Source organism: Pagrus pagrus (genome assembly GCF_965226575.1).
Source record: "Pagrus pagrus genome assembly, chromosome: 1".
In the NCBI taxonomy this organism is placed as follows: domain Eukaryota; kingdom Metazoa; phylum Chordata; class Actinopteri; order Spariformes; family Sparidae; genus Pagrus; species Pagrus pagrus.
The window spans coordinates 28,326,328-28,344,840 of NC_140185.1; the positions used below are offsets into that span (position 1 = coordinate 28,326,328).

An 18,513-nucleotide genomic window follows, 5' to 3' on the forward strand; every position below is an offset into this window, starting at 1 on the left:
TTGTTTCTTGTGTTTGTCTTGCACAGGTTGTGAGAGGTGATGTTGCTGAACCTGATTCTATTTCACCTCAAATTCACTGAGTTTCTGTTTCAAACAGTCCGGCCATCAACACAAGGGTTGTGTGTGTTGCATATTTTAGATGAGTGTATATGTTAATGCAATTCTGTGTGTATACACATGCATGTTTTCTTGTGAGTGAGTGTGTGTTTGTGTATTTCTACGTGTGCACATGTGCATGCAAGCCGGTACGTGTATCTGTTGCCAGACGGCTGTCTCCTGGCATTGCTGTTCCCCTGCAGTGTGTGTGTATGGTTGTTGACAGTGTGGACGGTAATGTGTGATAGATCGCACTTCAGGGACCCCATAATCACATCAGCCTAACCTAGTCTATCAGCTGGGCACAATGGGATACCCTTCACTCCTCCTTTAATCTGCTCCATCTAGCTCTCCACCACTCTTCTGTTCTCTCCTGGTTTTTTCTCTCACTCACTTTCCCGTCTTTCTCTTTTTTCAGTTTCCTTTACTTGATAAATATTTTACAATTTTTTAATTATATTTAATACTATGGTTTATTACTTCTGATTGCACTTTATTTGAAGTTTCCTCTCTATTTCTTTCTCTCACATGTTTTCCTTTATCGTTTTTTTTGCAGTCTTTTTTTTACTTATTTGAAGTTACACCATTATTTATTCTGAATAATCTTATTTTCTTCAAATTTTTCTTTCTTTCTTTCTTTCTTTCTTTCTTTCACATATCTGTCTCTCACTATATCACTAAAAATACAAAACTCTGGACATGGTGAGAGGCAGCAATGAGAGTGAGTGGTGCCAAGGTTAAGTAGCCTATCCTATAATAGGTGTTGCTGTGTGCATGGTGTGTGTGTGTGTGAGTGTGAGTGTCTTGAAACAGACGTGTGGGGTCGAGGTTGCATAGCCGGCCCCAGGGCACCCCGACAGCGCAGTGCACCCGGCAAATGGCCCTTAGCCTTGCTAGCGCCGCTAGCCCTACGATCCATCATACCATATGTTCTCAATAGGGAAGCTAACGCTAATGACTGATGAGTGGAAGGGAAGGGGGCACATAAAGGAAGGGAGGGGGGAAGAGTGGGGTGAGGAGTACAGGAGGAAGAAAAGGTGGTAGAAGGAGGAGAGAGGAGGAGTAGCAAGAGGCCAGGGGAAGAAGGGGAACAAGTTGAGGAAAAAGTAACAAAGAACATGACAAAGGAAAAGATGTGATGTGAGATAAATAAAAGAAGGGAGATGGAAAGGAAGAGGAAGTGGGGAGCATATGCACTCCTTGGGAGGCCACATCATATGAAGGATGACCATACAGCCTGCTCAGTTGGGAGAGAAAGAGGATTTAGTGGAGGAGAAGAAAAGGAAACAGATGAGACATAACAAGGAACAATGTGATGGAGAAGAATACTCATCAAAACAAATTAACAAGCAGTGTTCTGCACTTAAGATCAGTGTTTGAGAGACAGTATTGCTGACAATTTATTGTGAAGACAAAATGTCAATTAAACAGAAGAAAATCTGATTTTATAATCAGTGAGCGTAACAAATAACAGTCATGAAATAAAAAATATTTAGAATAAAAGTATTGTTTTTCTGTTAACTTTTTTGTTAGCATGCATGTATTTATGTGCATGTAAGGATCTTGTGTGTGTGTGTGTGTGTGTGTGTGTGTGTGTGTGTGTGTGTTTGCAGATAGGCTAATGGAGTACTATAGGCCTGTCCATATGGGGCCATTGTTTATGTGTGATGAATAGAGTCCACGTGTCTGTCTCTGGCACTCAACACTGAGCGAACCCTGCCGAGGGCACCCTGTTGACTCTGTGTGTGTGTTTGTGTGTATGTGTAGTTGCAGGTAATATGTCTATACGTGTGAAAGTGTGTCTGTGTGTATGTGTTTGTGCGAAGGAGTGAGAATGAGTGTGTATTTGTCCTGCTGTGTGCTTGGCAGTGCCCTCAACGGTGCCATCCCGAGTGTGTTTCATCATCATCTGCCATGACAAAGATGTCTAATGACACACACATACACTCTCATACGCACACACACGTACGGTCCCATCTGTGCCATGGTATCCGGGTGCTTTGGGACACGGCGGGAGAGGAGGAAAGGGAAACGACCCCACGTTCCTGCACCATGTGTCTACCTCAGCCCTCTTTGCTTTACTCTCTTCTCCTATCATTTTCCATCTTTTCCCTCCATAACACACAGACGTCACCAGGAAACTCTGACAAATTCCTGGTCAGAGTAACTTATCCAGAAAGCTCGGCAGCCCACAAATATTCACCCAGTGTGCTTTAATTTTGGGCAAAAAACTTAATTCAGTGGAGAGTCTTTTCATTGTGTCCCTCTTATCTAATCATATCACAGTTTATGTTTTTGTGTTTCTTTCTCTCACCTGGGATATATGTGTGCACTTCCCCCCTCTCAGCATCACCGCAGCACACCAGGGTATCATCAACTATGTGGCCTCCACAGCACTGGACCCCATAGCCATCATGGAGGCTCCCACTACAGCAGAGCTGGCCACCTCTCGTGGAGTAAGGAACCCCCCCACAGCAGCTGTCACCAAGCCCCACTGAGACTCGGCCCCTCGAGTGGTCGGGACAGCAGTTTTCATCTACAAAGACAAGGACAGACGAAACACTTGAACAACATAAGAAAGGGTAGACTTCAGTCAAGCAGAAAAGAGAAAACTATATGTAAGTGTAAACATAAGAAGTGATCTATGACTCACTGTTTTTTACATGAACATAGTATCCGCCACAGCACTGGTGGTCGGGGAGAGCTGGGAGCAGTTTGCCATTGCAGCACGCCAGACTGGAGGAATTATTCAAACGCAGGTAACTGCCCTCACAGCAATGATGGTGCGGTTTCTTTGTGTGGACCATTCCACTGCAGCAAACCTGGTTGAAATACAGTTGCACCCACGTGTGAGAGTATGTAAACAAATGCCAGACAGAGACAGAGGCACATGTTTGCATTAAAAGTATGGGACTATCTGCCATGAAGGGGAAACATCCTATGCAGGGCTACACACCCTAAACATATAGTTGAAGGGGTTTCTTCATATACACCACAACTAAAATACCTAGATGCATTATTATCTGCATCCCTTCCATCCTGTTAAATCTCTAACTTTTGGACATTGACAGTGACACTAGTGGAAACAAGGTACAGTGGTGTATCCTGATTTCTATCCTGGATGCAGAAATGACTTTCTTAAGTTAAGTTAAAAATTATTATTTGTTATTAAACAATACCATCTGTGTTTTGTCAACTTTTACATAAAGCAGCCAGTGTGCTTATTACTTTTTTGATAATGTTTTTTTTTAATTACAGATCAGAGACAGTTATGAAAGACAGTTTGTTTGTGGCTTTATGGCAACATCAGAGTTTGAACATAAAACTCTGAGCATAATAATAGGAATACTAATATCATATGATTTCATTTAGGACGTGACAAATACTGTTTTATTAAACATCAAAGCAGACTGCTAGTGTTGTACATACAATGTATGGATGTTTATGTACATTGAGTGTACACTGAGTACATGTTTGTACTATGGGGGATTTTTTTTCCAGTTAGTGTGGGTTTGTGTGTGCTCCATCTAAGCATGCCTACGTGCAATATTTAAGAGGCAGTGTATGTGTGTATTTGTAGGTGTTGGTTTAAATGTTGTTATTCAATATGTGTCATTGGCTGCTGTGGGGGTAAATGTATGGTGCCGGTATCACAGTGCCAACTTGGCTGGCATTCAATGACACGAGAATGGAAGTGAATGCTGATGACAAGTTAATCTGCTTAGAAAAATTAATCAATGAGAGAAAGACCATGCATCCCACAAACATAGTGTGTGCTTGGAAGAGGAAATGTAGGAATGTTTATTCGTCTGCGGCTCTCTATGTTTCTCTGTGTGTGTGTTTTTGTGACTAATATCCTGAGGGAGTACACAGAAACAATGTCTACAGCACTTCAGATGAGCAGCCAAAGTAAAGACCCTGGACTTGTATCTTGTTTTACACATTGTTGTTGTTGTACAGTGCAGGTTTTAATAGAGTGTGTGTTTAATGTAGTGGAGGTGGGATTAAAGCAGAAGAGAGATTCAATGAAAGAGGAGCTGAGAAGAAGAGGGGAGAAGTATTACACCACCCATCATACAGAACAAACAGAATACGTACCGAACGATCAAAAAAATAATCACCTGAATATCAAGATTGAAGCAGGACGTCCCACACACACCATGACTGGCAGGACACTGCAGGTATGAACATCTGAACCTTACACCGCCTGCTGACTCTTCCCCCACGGATGATGTGACCCCTGTTGACCCAACAGCACATGACCTCAGGGTCCGTCTTAAGACCTCATAGCCCAGCATGATCCCACTGGGTCTTCCTGGACGGGACCAATCCAACCTCACCACCCTGACAGAGAGAGGGGACAGAGAGAGACATAGAAAGAGAGAGAGATAGATGGGTGTACAGTATGATCTCCTTCACACTCCTTTCACACTAGTGGGAGACACACATAAACTTTGCACACACATGCATGCATTCATGCATGGTTAATGCCTGACAAAGTTGAGTTACAGTGTCAGGGTGTGTGTATCTTTATACACTTCTCACTATTGATTTTCCTCTTTTTTTATCTCTGACATCTTTGGCAGGGGGAAGACCTGTGTAGTAACACACAGAGTTACAACTTCCACAGTCTCCCGGACAGAAAATATGCCGCAAATCACCACTTCCTTTGCAACTGTAAGACTTGCAAGGTTGTGATTTAGGTCAAACGTGGGAAGCAGTGATTTTAAATGTCATTAAATTTAACTGACTGCAAATAAAATGTCAGTTTACGTTCGTATTTTATTAGTTTTGGAAGCTATTAAAAAGCAACTTCAAATAATCTCACTACATTACATAGTCATATGGAATTTTGTTTATTACCTGGGACTGATCACTTGTGCATGTGGTGGGGCCAGACCAGCAGGCAGGTCCTCCACAGTAGTTGTCTGAGTAACATTACTCCGCACACATGCATACACAGTACACACCTCCACCTGAAACACACAAACACACAGCAGACAAAAAACATGATGCGCATGTTTGTGTCTTTGAGTGTGCATGTCTGTTTGTGTTTGTGTGTGTACCTGTACGTTGTAGACAGTAAAAGGCAGCAGGTCCCCCAGCAGGTAGGACCCTGAGCTGTTGTCCACGCTGCCATGAAGACGGTCATTAACGTAGATGTAGTAACCAGTAACTGCTCCATTGGGCCGTAGAGGAGGGAGCCAGAGCACACGTACTGTGCTGCTGTTAACTGGAACCACCTCTGGAGCGGACATCCCGTCTGGCACTGAGGACGAGCACAGTGACCCAAAACTGTTTATTTCCTAAATTACAACAGATGTTTTTGTTACAGCTTAAAGATATCTTTATCTTTAAACATTCATGTTTAAGTTGTGGTATAAAACCAGTGCCCTCAACATAAAATGGAAGCTTTTACTTATGATCTCCCTCGACTGTTGTAGTCGTGTAAGAACAGAGCTTCAAAAGATGGGATTTGTGTTTTCTGAGGCACATTTTCACACTAGTAAAAAAGAAATTACAAACATTCTCATTCTGGGCATCTTTTTGAACATCATCAGACTAACCATCCCTTATTCGAGCAGTGTACTGTATGCTTGAGAGTGTGAATATGAGCAAAAAAGTGGGATAGAGACAGAGAATATGACATAGAGAGAAAACACAGACTGTGTGTTGATGTGCATGTAAGGCAGGACGACTGTGTGGCTGTGCGTTAGTGAGGGAGGGAGACCACCTGTGTGTCCGCCGTGTGTGCAGTATGGCGTTGATAATGCTATCTAGCGGTAAATGAAATGTAGAGCAGCGGGCTGGGTTTAGATAAGTACATTGGCAGCAAATGAACTGGCTTAACTTCTCTTAGCTGAGTGCATTTTCACTAAGAACAATAAATTGATTCTTTATTACATTTTCTTTGTAGTGTCATAATAATAGGAATAGTGAATCTTTCTCTGAGACAGCTTCTACCTCTTCTGTGTTGTGTTACTATATTCTCTCTCTCTCTTTCACTGTCAAAAAGGCACATTGTAAATAAAGCAAAACTCCAGTGGTGATTAATATAACATGGGAACCTGTAGGAGAAAAGTTATAACTCCAGAGGCAGAAGGATGGAGTGAATGAAGAAGAAGGTACTAAGCAAAAGTCAAAGAGTGGGGGGAAGGAGATAGAATATTAATTTAACAGTGTAACCTTTTCTTGGCACGAGGTACTGACAATGGAGATCAATTTGAGAGTAAAAAAAAAAGGTAAGAAGGAGACCCAAACACAGAGGAAGAGGGTGAGATGGTGTGTGAGACAGGTAATCATACTGACTCCATCTATTATTCTAAGTGAAAATGCACTCAGCTAAGAGAAGTTAACCCAATTCATTTGCTGCCAATGCACTTACCTAAACCCAACCTACTGCTCTACATTTCATTTACTGCAGGATGTTATTATCAACGCAATACTGCACACTGAGCCTCTTTCACTCATATACACACAGACACACACACGCACCCACCCACACACACACACACACACACACACACACACACACACACACACACACACACACACACACACAGACACGCACACACATTTTTCTTGCCAATTAGTCCTGATGTTAGCATTGCCCTATAGATTGAAGGCCATGTTAGGATGGTTGGTAGGGTTGAGCTGAATTAGTTAAAATATATTTGGTGTGTGTGTGTGTGTGTGTGTGTGTGTGTGTGTGCACTCTTACGGCTGTAAAATAATGAAATTACCTCCAGAGCCCTCTCAGTTAAACGAGCCGTGCTTTGCCTTTAGCACCTAATGATTTTCTAATGTTTTTAATGCACTTTTTATTATACTGCTCAGATTAGAGAGAAAGAGAGAGGCCTCTGACATATGATTATACTGAAAAGAGAGGGAAAAGAGACAGAGAAATGGCCAGAAAGAGGGACTGAGCGGGCAATGGAGACGGGAAGAAAACAACAGACAGAGTGAGTGGCCTCTGACATATGATTACATAGAGTGATTTGAAAGATAACCCTTAAATGCTGAGAGACTGGTCTGAGAGTTGAAGAGGGAAATGGAGAGAAGTCTTGATGACTGAGTTGGATAGCCTGTGAAATTCATAGCTAAAGATAGTAAAAGCTGACCCTGCCTGAAAAGGGAAATACCAGTGGATCTGAGAACTGATGTACTTTGCTCATATTCTACTTAATACACTCTCTCAAAGCTCCAGATTTTACACCCTGATAAAAAAGTCTCAGCTGTTCATTTTACAAATATTACCAGATTATGCAGAGACAGCTTAAGCCGTGAGAACGGATGAGGCTCTCTGAAAAAGGTGTATCATAATTATATCACTGCATATTTTGGTGGAATTTCAACAAAAGCGACAGATTTAACTTATTTTACTAAATATACTCTTCCCATTAATTTATAGAATATCTAAGTTAACTTTTTATTAAATATTAAGTAACGTATTATAACGTGCAAAGTGCAGTAACTATAGCCTACATGAGACATCGGAACAGCCATGTTTGCTGTGTTGTTTGTGTGTATGGCTGTGTGTGCAGTTTGCGTGTGGTGCCAACAAGCATTTTACAACACCTTAAATCTGCCTCACACACACTTTGTATTGATTTCATGCCTCACTACATGAGGTGTTTAACATCTCCTGTGAAGGGCCAGAGTTGCAGAGCAGCGCACGTTAACACAGACACCTCTGGTGGATGTATTGAACTTACGCACTGTACATGACACACTAATATACAGTATATGCACAATTAATACCCTCACGCATACTGTATATATAAGTAGGATGACACATTTTAAACAATTAATAAGATTATCTGTTGGCCAAAAATAAAACAGATATACACGTACCTCCATCCTCTGTGGTGACGTTAACTAATGCCTTAGTTGTATTATGTGCTCCGTTGGACACGTGTAATGACACAATATATGTAGTACTGGGCCAAAGGTCGCCTATCACTGTGGAGATGATCTCAGGAGGGAAAGCCAACATTTGACTTGACTGAGGAGACTCTATTGTCAGAAAGTATGATTCCACCCCTCCCTGAAGGTCTTGCAGAGCTGAGAAAGACACAAAGAGCGGGGGAAAAGAGTGAGGGAGCAGCTGAAAAAAACATGACTTTGAGTCTCTATTTTCCCTTTCGGTAAATTGTCAAGTCACAGAACAATCTTCATCGAGTAAAAGGCCATGGAAGACCTTTGCCGGATAGACTGTGTGTGTGTGTGATTAAGAGAGAGTGTAATCTTACAGGGTTGTGTCCAGTTGACCTGTACAGCAGTGTGATTGATGGCGTGGGCAGACAGAGATGGAGGGTGGTGGGGAACCCCCGCCATGGTCACTGCAGTTACAATTTCTCCAGAAGAGTAGCCCACGTCATTATATACCACTAACTGGTACTGGTAACGGGTGAATCTGTAGAAAGACAATATTGTTGTAATAACCTCTTATGTAATAAGGTTACTGGGAAATATCTCCAAGAGTCTGAATAAAAGGCTGTAAAAAGAGGAATTTCTTCTTTCAATCATTCAGTTATGAAATGTAAATGTTGTTCAAGTACCAATTTAAAACTTAAATCAATCGTCCATTGATGGAATTAAGAGAAATAACAGATACGATGGTGATGAACTCTAAGCAGAATAAGGGGGGGGTCATGATTTCAGTCATGTCTGTCTTTATTTGTTCATGTTTGTTCTGATAATATGCTGACTTCTAATAAATACATTAAAAAAATCTGCAAAGTGAAAAGTGCTGACACGTTCAAAAGTTTGTCAATTTATTACTTGAATAAAGCACAGTAGAAACACAAACCCGAACACCCAGAGCCGTTTAGCAAGCACAGAGGGGAAAAAAAAATTTTGCTTCCACCAAGTGCCAAACTGAGATTAGGGGACGCTGTGTGAAAAACAATTTAATTCTTTGGGATATTTGCTTAATGTATCTTTGAGCGGTATTAAAAGATCGGCATCAGCGGCAGCTCGCCGATCGGCTCTGCACACACGGTTTGCTGCGGCGCCGGCGTTTGCTCTAGAGCTCATTTCAGTAATCTCACCTGCTTAGGCCTTTATCTTGGTAGAACAATTTGGTGCCGGAGTAAACATGGAGCCAGCGATGGAGATCTTCAGAGGGGGGAGGGGACACGGCTGTTACCGTGGGGACCGTGGCCATGGCCAGGGGCTGGTGGGTTTTACGTCTGAGCAACTTGTATCTGAAGGGGAAATTTGAATAAAAGAAAACACACACATGGTTGGATGTTTAGGAATGCATTAACACACAACACGTGTTCACAAATGCACCATTATTGGAAGTAGGATTGGAAACATGCCTGCATACACATGAATGCATAAAGACAAACAACCACACACACAATTTTCAACTGACTCTTCTCCTTATCGCTCATTTCGTCCTCTTCTGCCGTTTTTCATCATCTCTTCTCTTTTGCATTCGCTATATCTCACCCCTCCCTCCTGACGCCCCTCCCTCTGTTGTTTTTTTTTTTCTGCAGGGTTTGTGTTTTCCTCTCCCCACAGTGATGCTAATTTCTGCTGTAATCAGAAGAGAAGGGCTTAATGCCGCCTTTTAACCAACCCACTTAGACAAACACACAGAGCTGAGCAGAGCAGAACAGAGAGATGGGCTCATGCATTTTAATCGCCTGCCAGGAAAATGGACCTTTATTTTAGGCCTAATCTCCTACAGAGTAGAACAGGACAGAACAAAACGGACCAGAATGTGCATTAGGACTGAGAAAACACTGATTAAAAAATGCACAGCACTTAGCTCATTATCAGGGCGCTCATGTTAGCAGCTTGTTAACGTGTCTGCTGGTTTGCGTACGTTTTTCAGCAACAATTGAACGTCTCCAGGATGTTTCTGAATAAAAACAAGCTGTTGTTTTAGAGTCTTGGCTGCCTTGTTTCTAACTTCAGGCCACAGCAAATGAATAAAAACACATAGTGGAGTCAGATTATGTTAAATGTTGATGGTTACACAGATTGGGGTCCACAAATATTAGCTCTTTAAATTAGTGTTGGATGTTTATTTACTTGCACATAATTTTACATAACTAACTTCAACCATCAGAAACAGAAGCAATTTGTTTGATTTTGTACATTTTGAAAGCAGTTATGAATGACTGATCCACAGTGGGAATGTTGACTGAAACACATTGAGATTGCTGTTGTGGACAAGTCAATCTAAAGATCAATTTTTACTAGGCCCGTTGATCGAATACAGTTTTGAAGAACATTATTAATGTTTTACAAGACGCCATCACTGGGAAAGTAACATTGATAACAGTAAGGCTCCTGTGTGACTCTTCACAGTTCACACTGCACACTTTTCTTCCTTAACTCTTGTCAATTCAAACACTTCACATTATTTTTGCATTTGTGTAACTATTGGTCAAAAGCAAGTTAAATGCAATGTTAATGAGAAAGACGAACAAGAGAATTTGTCTGTGACGATTTATCTTTGTATCCATTCAATGAACATTAAATATAATGCGGAAAGCCACCTAAGCCCAGACTCATAAACTATCACACAAATCCAATGTTACCTGATGTTAGGTCCAGCGGGCCTGCTCGGCGGCTGCCAGGAAACTGCCAGGAAAGACTCACTGACTGCCACTATGGACAGTGGTTCGAGGCCTTCAGGGCTTGAGGTTAATGTAGTAGCTGGAGTGGGCAGGCTTTCTGTACATCCACCAACATGTCCACCACCCATGGAGCACGCCAACACGGTGATACTGTAATTTGTGTAGGGGATGAGGTCCGTTAACGTGATGTTCAGCTCAGAAGCATTGCCACTGTCATGGAAGACGCAGGGTTCTGGGAGGCGGATCTCATAGCCGTGGATCTCTCCATTAGGAATAAGAGGAGGAGACCATGTGACCTGAAACATAATGTTGCTAGATTTAAGTTCAGGGTTGTTCATTTAAAATACAGTATTCAGAGAAAAGTAAAGGCCGAGTTCACTTGATCCTTTATAACTGTCCTGTCATTATCCCTGAAAAGTCATCTCATTGGTTGGCTGTGCGTTCTGAACGTTCTCGGCATGCTGAGGACAGCAGAAAGCTTTTAGATGGATGAACTACAGGAAGTCATGGCGTAGTGCGCACTTGTGTGTATGTACGTGTGTGTGCATGTGCATGTGCAGAGCTTGCAGTGTGTGCTAATGCAGACACATATCAGAGTGTTATTCCATGTGTGGTCAGTTGAGTGATACCAGGGCTATGATGCAGGTAGTATCCGTGGGTGCATACATTGTCACGTGGGTATGTGGATGTACAGCGTTAGAATGGTCACTCTGTGTGTGTGTGTGCGTGTGTGTTCAACTCTCTTGTGTGCAAAGATAACCTGACTTTGACTTGAGCAGAAGATTCCTTTCATCAAATTTAAAACAGGGTACACACAGAGACACACACACACACAAACGCGCGCACATGCACAAACACCATGCTAAAATAATGAAAACGGCTGGTAATGGAATTGCTGCATGCAAAAACAAAAGCTTGCTGTCGTTGAGCACTGCATCTGATTTGGAAACGGTTCAGTCTGTCAGCATTTCAGAGTGAAGATGAAGGTAACTGGCACACACGCAAATGGTGATACACTTACACGTGCGCGCGCACACACACACACACACACACACACACACACACACACACACACACACACACACACACACACACACACAAACACAAACACATACATATTGCTCAATGTTTGAATCACAAATGTTAAGTATATACAACAAACGTTTTGTTCATACATCCACATACAAACACGTAGTTACATAAATTTAACAATTGTGGATACACATACGTACATGCACGCCTGTGTTCATGTAGTGTGCGCTCAAACACACTTACAGACACAATCTGTCATGTACAATAACTGATCAGTTCACAGCTTGTTGAGACTTATGAGTTTAGGTGATTAAGTGGTCAGTGTTGATGAGAGTATTATGAATGAACGTCAAGAATAATTATTCCTCAAGCAACCTTGATATTCATTTAACAAGTGACACTGTGAGGTGATACAGGACACACATACACACGCACACTCTGAGCCACACACACACACAACCACATATGGGCAGGGTCATGTTGAGTTAGGTAGCTAATTTCCCAAAGTGCGTGTTGGGTGTGCTTTGTGGTGGAAGTCATTTACAGATTGAATAGCCTGATGTAATCTGGAGATGGTGAAGACAGCAGAGACCCTGGGCTGACACAGAGCACTGGGGCTAAGGCCAGTACAGTACGTGTGTGTGTGTGTGTGTGTGTGTGTGTGTTTATGTATATATGAGTGAGAGAGAGAGAGACAGATGATAAAGTCAGTAGTGAGAGAGAATAGGGGTGTGTGTAAAGACACGGTGTATGTGTGTGTGTCTTTGTGCATCTATGCTATTATAATCAGAAAAGAAAAGCTCAAAGGCACTGAGAGACTGCCAACCTCTGCAGCTGACAGTACAATTCTACATTTTGTTCCTACATGCATCAACGTTACCACTTACATATTTAGGTACATTTAGATTGTCATCCTGCAAAACAAACTCTTTTGAGTTTTTTCTTGATTTTTGGTTACAAAGTGAAATGATTGTGGTTTTGATCACAGATCTGGAGATGACCAAAATCAAATTAAGGGTTTAAATCACCACAGTTTATCAATATGCCTTCAGCATAAATAACTAACTACCAGCAAAAGCCTAACTATATATTAGAGACAGTGAGTGTTAGAATGATAAACTAATGACCTGTGGCTGTGAATCAGACACTAACAAAGAAGCAGAAACTTGCAGTAAATGGTGATGCACAGAGTGGTTGCGGTCTCAAACATTTTATTTTTTGTACCCAACTCCTATGATCTCATTTTGCTTTATTGCATAGATCTGTTTTGACCATAGTTCAATACAAAGCCTGCATTACAACAATCAATGTGATGCTCTTCATTCCTCACTGCATCGCACTCACATCACAAACTCTTCCACTCACAGTCTGAGCTAAAAGGACATTGTTTGTGCCATCCTTATATCAGAAAAGTAGACATTCAGAAGTAGACTTTGGCTGTGCTTTGAAAACCTTGACTATGAGTGTCACGACATGAAAAGAAAAGAAAAATGAAATAATGGAAGAGAGCAAGAAGTGAAGTGAAAAAATAAATCATTTAGAGAAAGAAGGGAGTGACGGAAAATCTGGTCTGTGTTGTCAAGGTCAATTGGTAACCAGGAAGCTGCCTGCCTGTCTGTCCAATTAGCAACAACCAGGAAGGAACACTTTCCTTCTCGGACCTGTGACCCCTAAAGCTGCGCTGCTGCAGAGATGACAGGGGCGGTTCTGAAATGATGACAGGCATTAGCATTTTTCTGCAGTTAGCATTAGTGCAGGGGTGTGAGTGCATGTGTGTGTGTGTGTGACTGTGTGTGTGCATGCATACAATATTGTTTCAGTGGCTTTCATTGAAAGGCCTTGATGTGGGATTAGCCAGTTGTGGAACTTAACTCTGGCCCCTCCTTCAAAATGGCCGACAGGAAGGAAGCTGCGTTAGACAGGGTCACAGCCCCTCCCATTTTCTGAAGGGGACCTTGAGTTGAATGTTTTTCTTTCTCATTAAATCCCAAGACGCAGAGACAGAGGAATCAGTGTGACATTGCTTTGTCTTTTCTACTGTGAGTGACTGCAGAGATTCTTAGTGAAGTCCAGTTGATTTTTGTGCATTTTTCATTTACAGGAACTTTTTAATTTCTAAAAACTCATCTTGAGATGTGAAACCTTTGACCAGTCCAACGTATTGTAAGGACATATTGTATTTTACCGTGAGCAGTAGCATGACTAACTCTCTCTCATGGCAGATCCAAGAGGTATTTAATGAACCTGTGAGTAGAAGTCATATAAACAAGGCACCCATACCTGAAGTGACTCCGGCCCCAAGACCTTCACCCTTGGTGGACTGAGACCAGCTGGCCGAGAGGGTCTGGTGGTGATATTGACCCAAGGTCCTGCAAGTAGGCAACAATATGTGGTTAAAGATCCTACTAAGGGAGGAGGCATTCATCTTTAAGTTTGACACAAATTGGTGAATTGGTAAAAAGCTTGCATTACACACTGTAAAATGCAACATACACACATGTTGGCCAAATTGAATTTAATATAATTTAGGACCATCATTATGGCCTTACCTGTGGTGTTGCCAGCCTGATTATGGAGCACAAGTCGATACTGGTAGCTAGTCCAGGGACTGAGAGCTGATGAGGAGTCCAGGAAGGAAAGAGGGGGAGGGTCTGGTAGGAGATGGCCCACCGTGGAGACTTGTTTTGTCCCAGCAACTCTGCGCTCAATTAGCCATCTACACCCAGCACAAGATACGAACAGAAATTAACTACTAATAGGAGTGTCACAGAAGAATTAAAGTGTATGTACGTGATCATCTCTCACCGCTCCAGTGGTCCATTGCTCAACTCCGGTGCACCCCAGGACAAGAGGACAGACGTGGGGGTGTCGGAGTAAAGGTGAGGTGCAGGAACCCCTTCAGGGGGAGCTGGGAGGGTACGAAAGCTCGGAGACATCCCAGACACTGAACAACCCACACGGGTGCATGCCTCCACCTAGATGTTGGAAAACAGTTTCATCAAATCACAATGGTATACGAGTGTCTATCAGATTTCTGCAGTCAGTTAATCATCATATATATCACATTGTACCTGGAGGTTGTAGGTCTGGTACGGCAGTAGGTCGAGGAAAGTGTAGCTAGTGGTGTTTCCTGGAACAGTGACTGAGAGAGGGGATGTGCTTGAATCTGAAGCTGCACTAAAGAGCCCAGAGACGGGGCCTAGGAAGGATTCTTGTTCAGTATTAGAGCTGGTTGCATTATATGGGTTTGACAGAAAAAGAGCAGGCAATGAGATGGAACTGGGGCCTTGGCTTGTATTTCTTCCATGAGTGGACTGGTTGTCATCTGTGGTACCAGGCCTCACGCTGTTATTACTGCTTGTCTTGAAAGCAGACATAGAGATGTAGCTGGAGCCTGTGGTGGTAAGACTGGGTGTTGGTCTGGGGTTATGACCTGAGTTGAGATATGCACCCTCAGTCTGAGGAAGTAGGCTTAGATTATGACCTAAGCTGTAGTTGAGGGTGCTGCACGCTGAACTGAGACAAAGAAAAAGGGTAAAATTGGTGATAACACCATTTGGTTCGGAGGGAGGATCCCAGGTTATTGTAACACTTCGAGGATGGAGCCTTGATACAGCTGGAGCGTCCACTGGTCCTGGGCCTGTGGGTAAATAGAAATAAATAAATAAAAGGACGAGGATATACAATATACTCTTTGTGTGTGATCATAAAAAAGAGTGAGAGAAAACAGTGGAGGGGGCTTTGTTCTGAAGAATTATTTGACAAGTAACATCAAGAATGACATCAGAAGAACAAAAAGTGATTTTGCCATCTCTATCCAAGGGATTAACATGGAAACTTCTCTCTCTGTTTCTCCCCCAGAGCAATCCGAGATTGTATTTATGGATTTATGCAGTACTTGTAACTGTTTGACCGTGAGTCTGTGCATCTTTCAGCAGGGAGTTAAAGCCCCACTCCAGCCATTGTTTCCTTTGTGTCTTACGGTTGGCGTTCTTTCTAAAACGAAGAATGGAGATGTGGTTAATAGCCTAACTAAATCCATTACCATCCCAACCAGACTGTCGTTTAGCAAGATCAACATTATTATCATGGACAGCAATAGCACTGATATTAGCATGGATAGTGTTCATGGTCACTTTAATATAAGATCTATTTGGTATTGAGTGGCTGCAGAGTTTATACATTGTCAAACTGTAACCTGTACTGTACTTCACTGCTAAACTTTCCCTCTGCTCCGATCATTAACACCTGTCTGCTCTGAGAGCAGCCACCATCACTCTCTCTCTCTCTTGCTCAACACCACATACACCATGCACTGCCCTAATCCTTTAAGGAGCCACTTGAGGCAGTGGCTCGCATTTTGGGATACACTGCCAGTTCTTCTACGGCTTCCCAAACTGTCTTAAGCTTGGAGGCAGTGTTGTTAAAATCCCCCAAAAGTCATTATTGAGTAAAAGTTAAGATATTGAGTAAAGCAAAAGAATAAGTTGAAGTTCCCCATTTGAATACTTGAGTACTTGAGTAATAGTCTTAAAGTATCTGATATTAAACGTTCTTGTACTTAAGTATCAAAAGTAATTTTCTGGCAATAAATGTACTTCAGTATCACAAGTACAAGTTAAAGTACATTATACAAATATTTCCATGTATGTATAAACTGTATACTATGAGACGACTGATTATCTGTTACAACATTTTTCTGATAATTGGAGTGAGTGAGATTTTTTCTTATCCGATTTCCAATAAATTAAATCAAAACAAAAAATGTCTCTGATCCAGCATGTAATTTGCAAAGTAACTAGTAACTTAAGTTATCCAGTACATGCAGTGGAGTAGAAAGTACAATATTTGCCTCCAAAATGTAGTGGAGAGGAAATATGACTTAGCAGAAAATGGAAATACTCAAGCAAAGTATCAGGACCTAAAAATTGTACTTGAGTACTGCACTTGATTACATGTACTTAGTTACATCCCGTCATTAACTCAACTTCACACTGGCTTTGCTGTACACAAGCATAAATACATGACATGCATGCAAACCATTCAAATGTCCCCTGATTTTGCAATTCCAATCAGGTGTAAAATCGGGGTATAATAAAAATATATATATATAAGTTTGGCATATGTTTGATGAAATAAGTTTATATTAAAAACTTGCAGGAAAACTTACATTTACTAAGCTTCGGGTCAGGATACCAAATTAATTGCAAATTCACCACAACACATCGTTTTGTAGAACGACAGCTGTGGTCTCAGAGAGCTCGTAGACTTCTCATTTAGGTCTACTGTGTATTCATGTTCACTGCCATTCCCAATACCTGAGAGTGCCTTAAATTCTTAAGTACAGGAGGCAAAATTATCCTCACAAGTATTAGAAGTATGCAGACAGAGATGCACATTTGAAGGCCACTGGCACACACACACACACAGTCACATAATTTGCACATGTCCATGCACGGATAAGAACCTGCACAAGACTAGTCAGAGGGATATTTCACTCCACGGTAGCTCATTTGAAGGTAATGCCCCCTCCCCCCTCCTCCCCCGGCATTTACATCCCACTGTACTGCTCTATAATGGACACACACAGATGCATGTCCATATACATAGACACACACTCTTCCCAACACACACACACACACTCACAAGCCCACACCCACAGTGATGCAGTATAGCAGTAATGGTGCTGTGTGAAGGGCAAGCAGATCAAGGTGACTGAGCGGACTGAGGGAGCGTGCTGCGTCGCTAAGTGCTACCGCTAACCGCTAACGGCTTTCCCAGATGGCGGTGTGTGTGTGTGTATGTGTGTGTAAGAGAGAGACAGAGAGAGAGAGGGAGAGAGAGGGAGAGAGGGAGAGGGTGAAAGAAGATGAGCGGTTGAAAAGATGCGTGCGTGACTGTATAAGAGATAAAGTGTGTAAGCATGTATATGTGTATGTCAGCATGCGTGCACATAAGACAGCAGTTGTGTGAGGATGTGTGTATTTTGCAGACTATCTACTGATCAGCCTTACTTCACACAGACTGAGACGTCAACTGACATTCAGTGTTTGGCTCAGGGTACCCCAGTTCTCCTAAAAGTTTAAAATATCTTAACACAATTCAAATCTGTTGCCTCATACTTAATTTGGATATTAAGCTTTTCTATATTCCTCCTATGTCTCCAACAGCCTGATTTGGCTGCAATGTTCAACATACACCCAGAACTATTCTATCAATAAACAGGCTGACACTTTTTAAGAGTTAAAATTTTTCAGAAAGTTTTATAAAACACACACACACACAAATATAATGTATAGTCACACACACACACACAGACGCACATCACAGGTAAAGCTAAAAATATACACCAAGATAGTAGCCATCCATTCAGTCACACACACACACTCACACTCACACACTTTCAAACACAAATAAACAACAGTATAAAAACGATGATGTAAAGCTTGGCTGATTTTACAGATCCCAAATGTTCCCACTGACAACATCTCTCCTTCTGTCTGTCTGTCTCTTTCTTCTTTCCTCTCTCTGACCCCATCCTTCCTCTCCCCCACCATCTCTCTCTCTCATTCTCCTCTGTCTCTCTCCGTTACTCGTGCTTTGTGTCTCAGTCTCTCTGCCCCCTTTTTCGCTCCCTCTCGCTCTCTCTCTCCGGTCTCCCTGCTAAATAAACAATGCAGAGAGTTGACCTTTTGGGTTAACAGGTTTTTATGCTAGCTCTACTCAGCACTCACACTGATTCAATTACCACCAAAGGTCCACTGAACCCCACGAATAACCAAAGAGC

At 42.1% G+C, this 18,513-nt stretch overlaps 1 protein-coding gene across 2 annotated transcripts in view; it reads right to left on the reverse strand.

The window, feature by feature from the left end:
* ush2a (Usher syndrome 2A (autosomal recessive, mild)) overlaps positions 1 to 18,513 on the reverse strand; it is a 196,117-nt gene that overhangs the window by 68,902 nt on the left and 108,702 nt on the right. For both annotated transcript variants that reach the window (XM_084361215.1, XM_084361216.1), the window contains exons 50-62: positions 14,798 to 15,366; positions 14,532 to 14,701; positions 14,276 to 14,442; positions 14,007 to 14,095; positions 10,656 to 10,990; positions 9,150 to 9,305; positions 8,349 to 8,512; positions 7,951 to 8,160; positions 5,163 to 5,365; positions 4,960 to 5,072; positions 4,218 to 4,440; positions 2,750 to 2,918; positions 2,411 to 2,632 (exon numbers count right to left, since the gene is read on the reverse strand). In XM_084361215.1, coding sequence (XP_084217341.1) covers positions 2,411 to 2,632; positions 2,750 to 2,918; positions 4,218 to 4,440; positions 4,960 to 5,072; positions 5,163 to 5,365; positions 7,951 to 8,160; positions 8,349 to 8,512; positions 9,150 to 9,305; positions 10,656 to 10,990; positions 14,007 to 14,095; positions 14,276 to 14,442; positions 14,532 to 14,701; positions 14,798 to 15,366 — 2,790 coding nt within the window. The remainder of the gene's footprint in view (positions 1 to 2,410; positions 2,633 to 2,749; positions 2,919 to 4,217; positions 4,441 to 4,959; positions 5,073 to 5,162; positions 5,366 to 7,950; positions 8,161 to 8,348; positions 8,513 to 9,149; positions 9,306 to 10,655; positions 10,991 to 14,006; positions 14,096 to 14,275; positions 14,443 to 14,531; positions 14,702 to 14,797; positions 15,367 to 18,513) is intronic.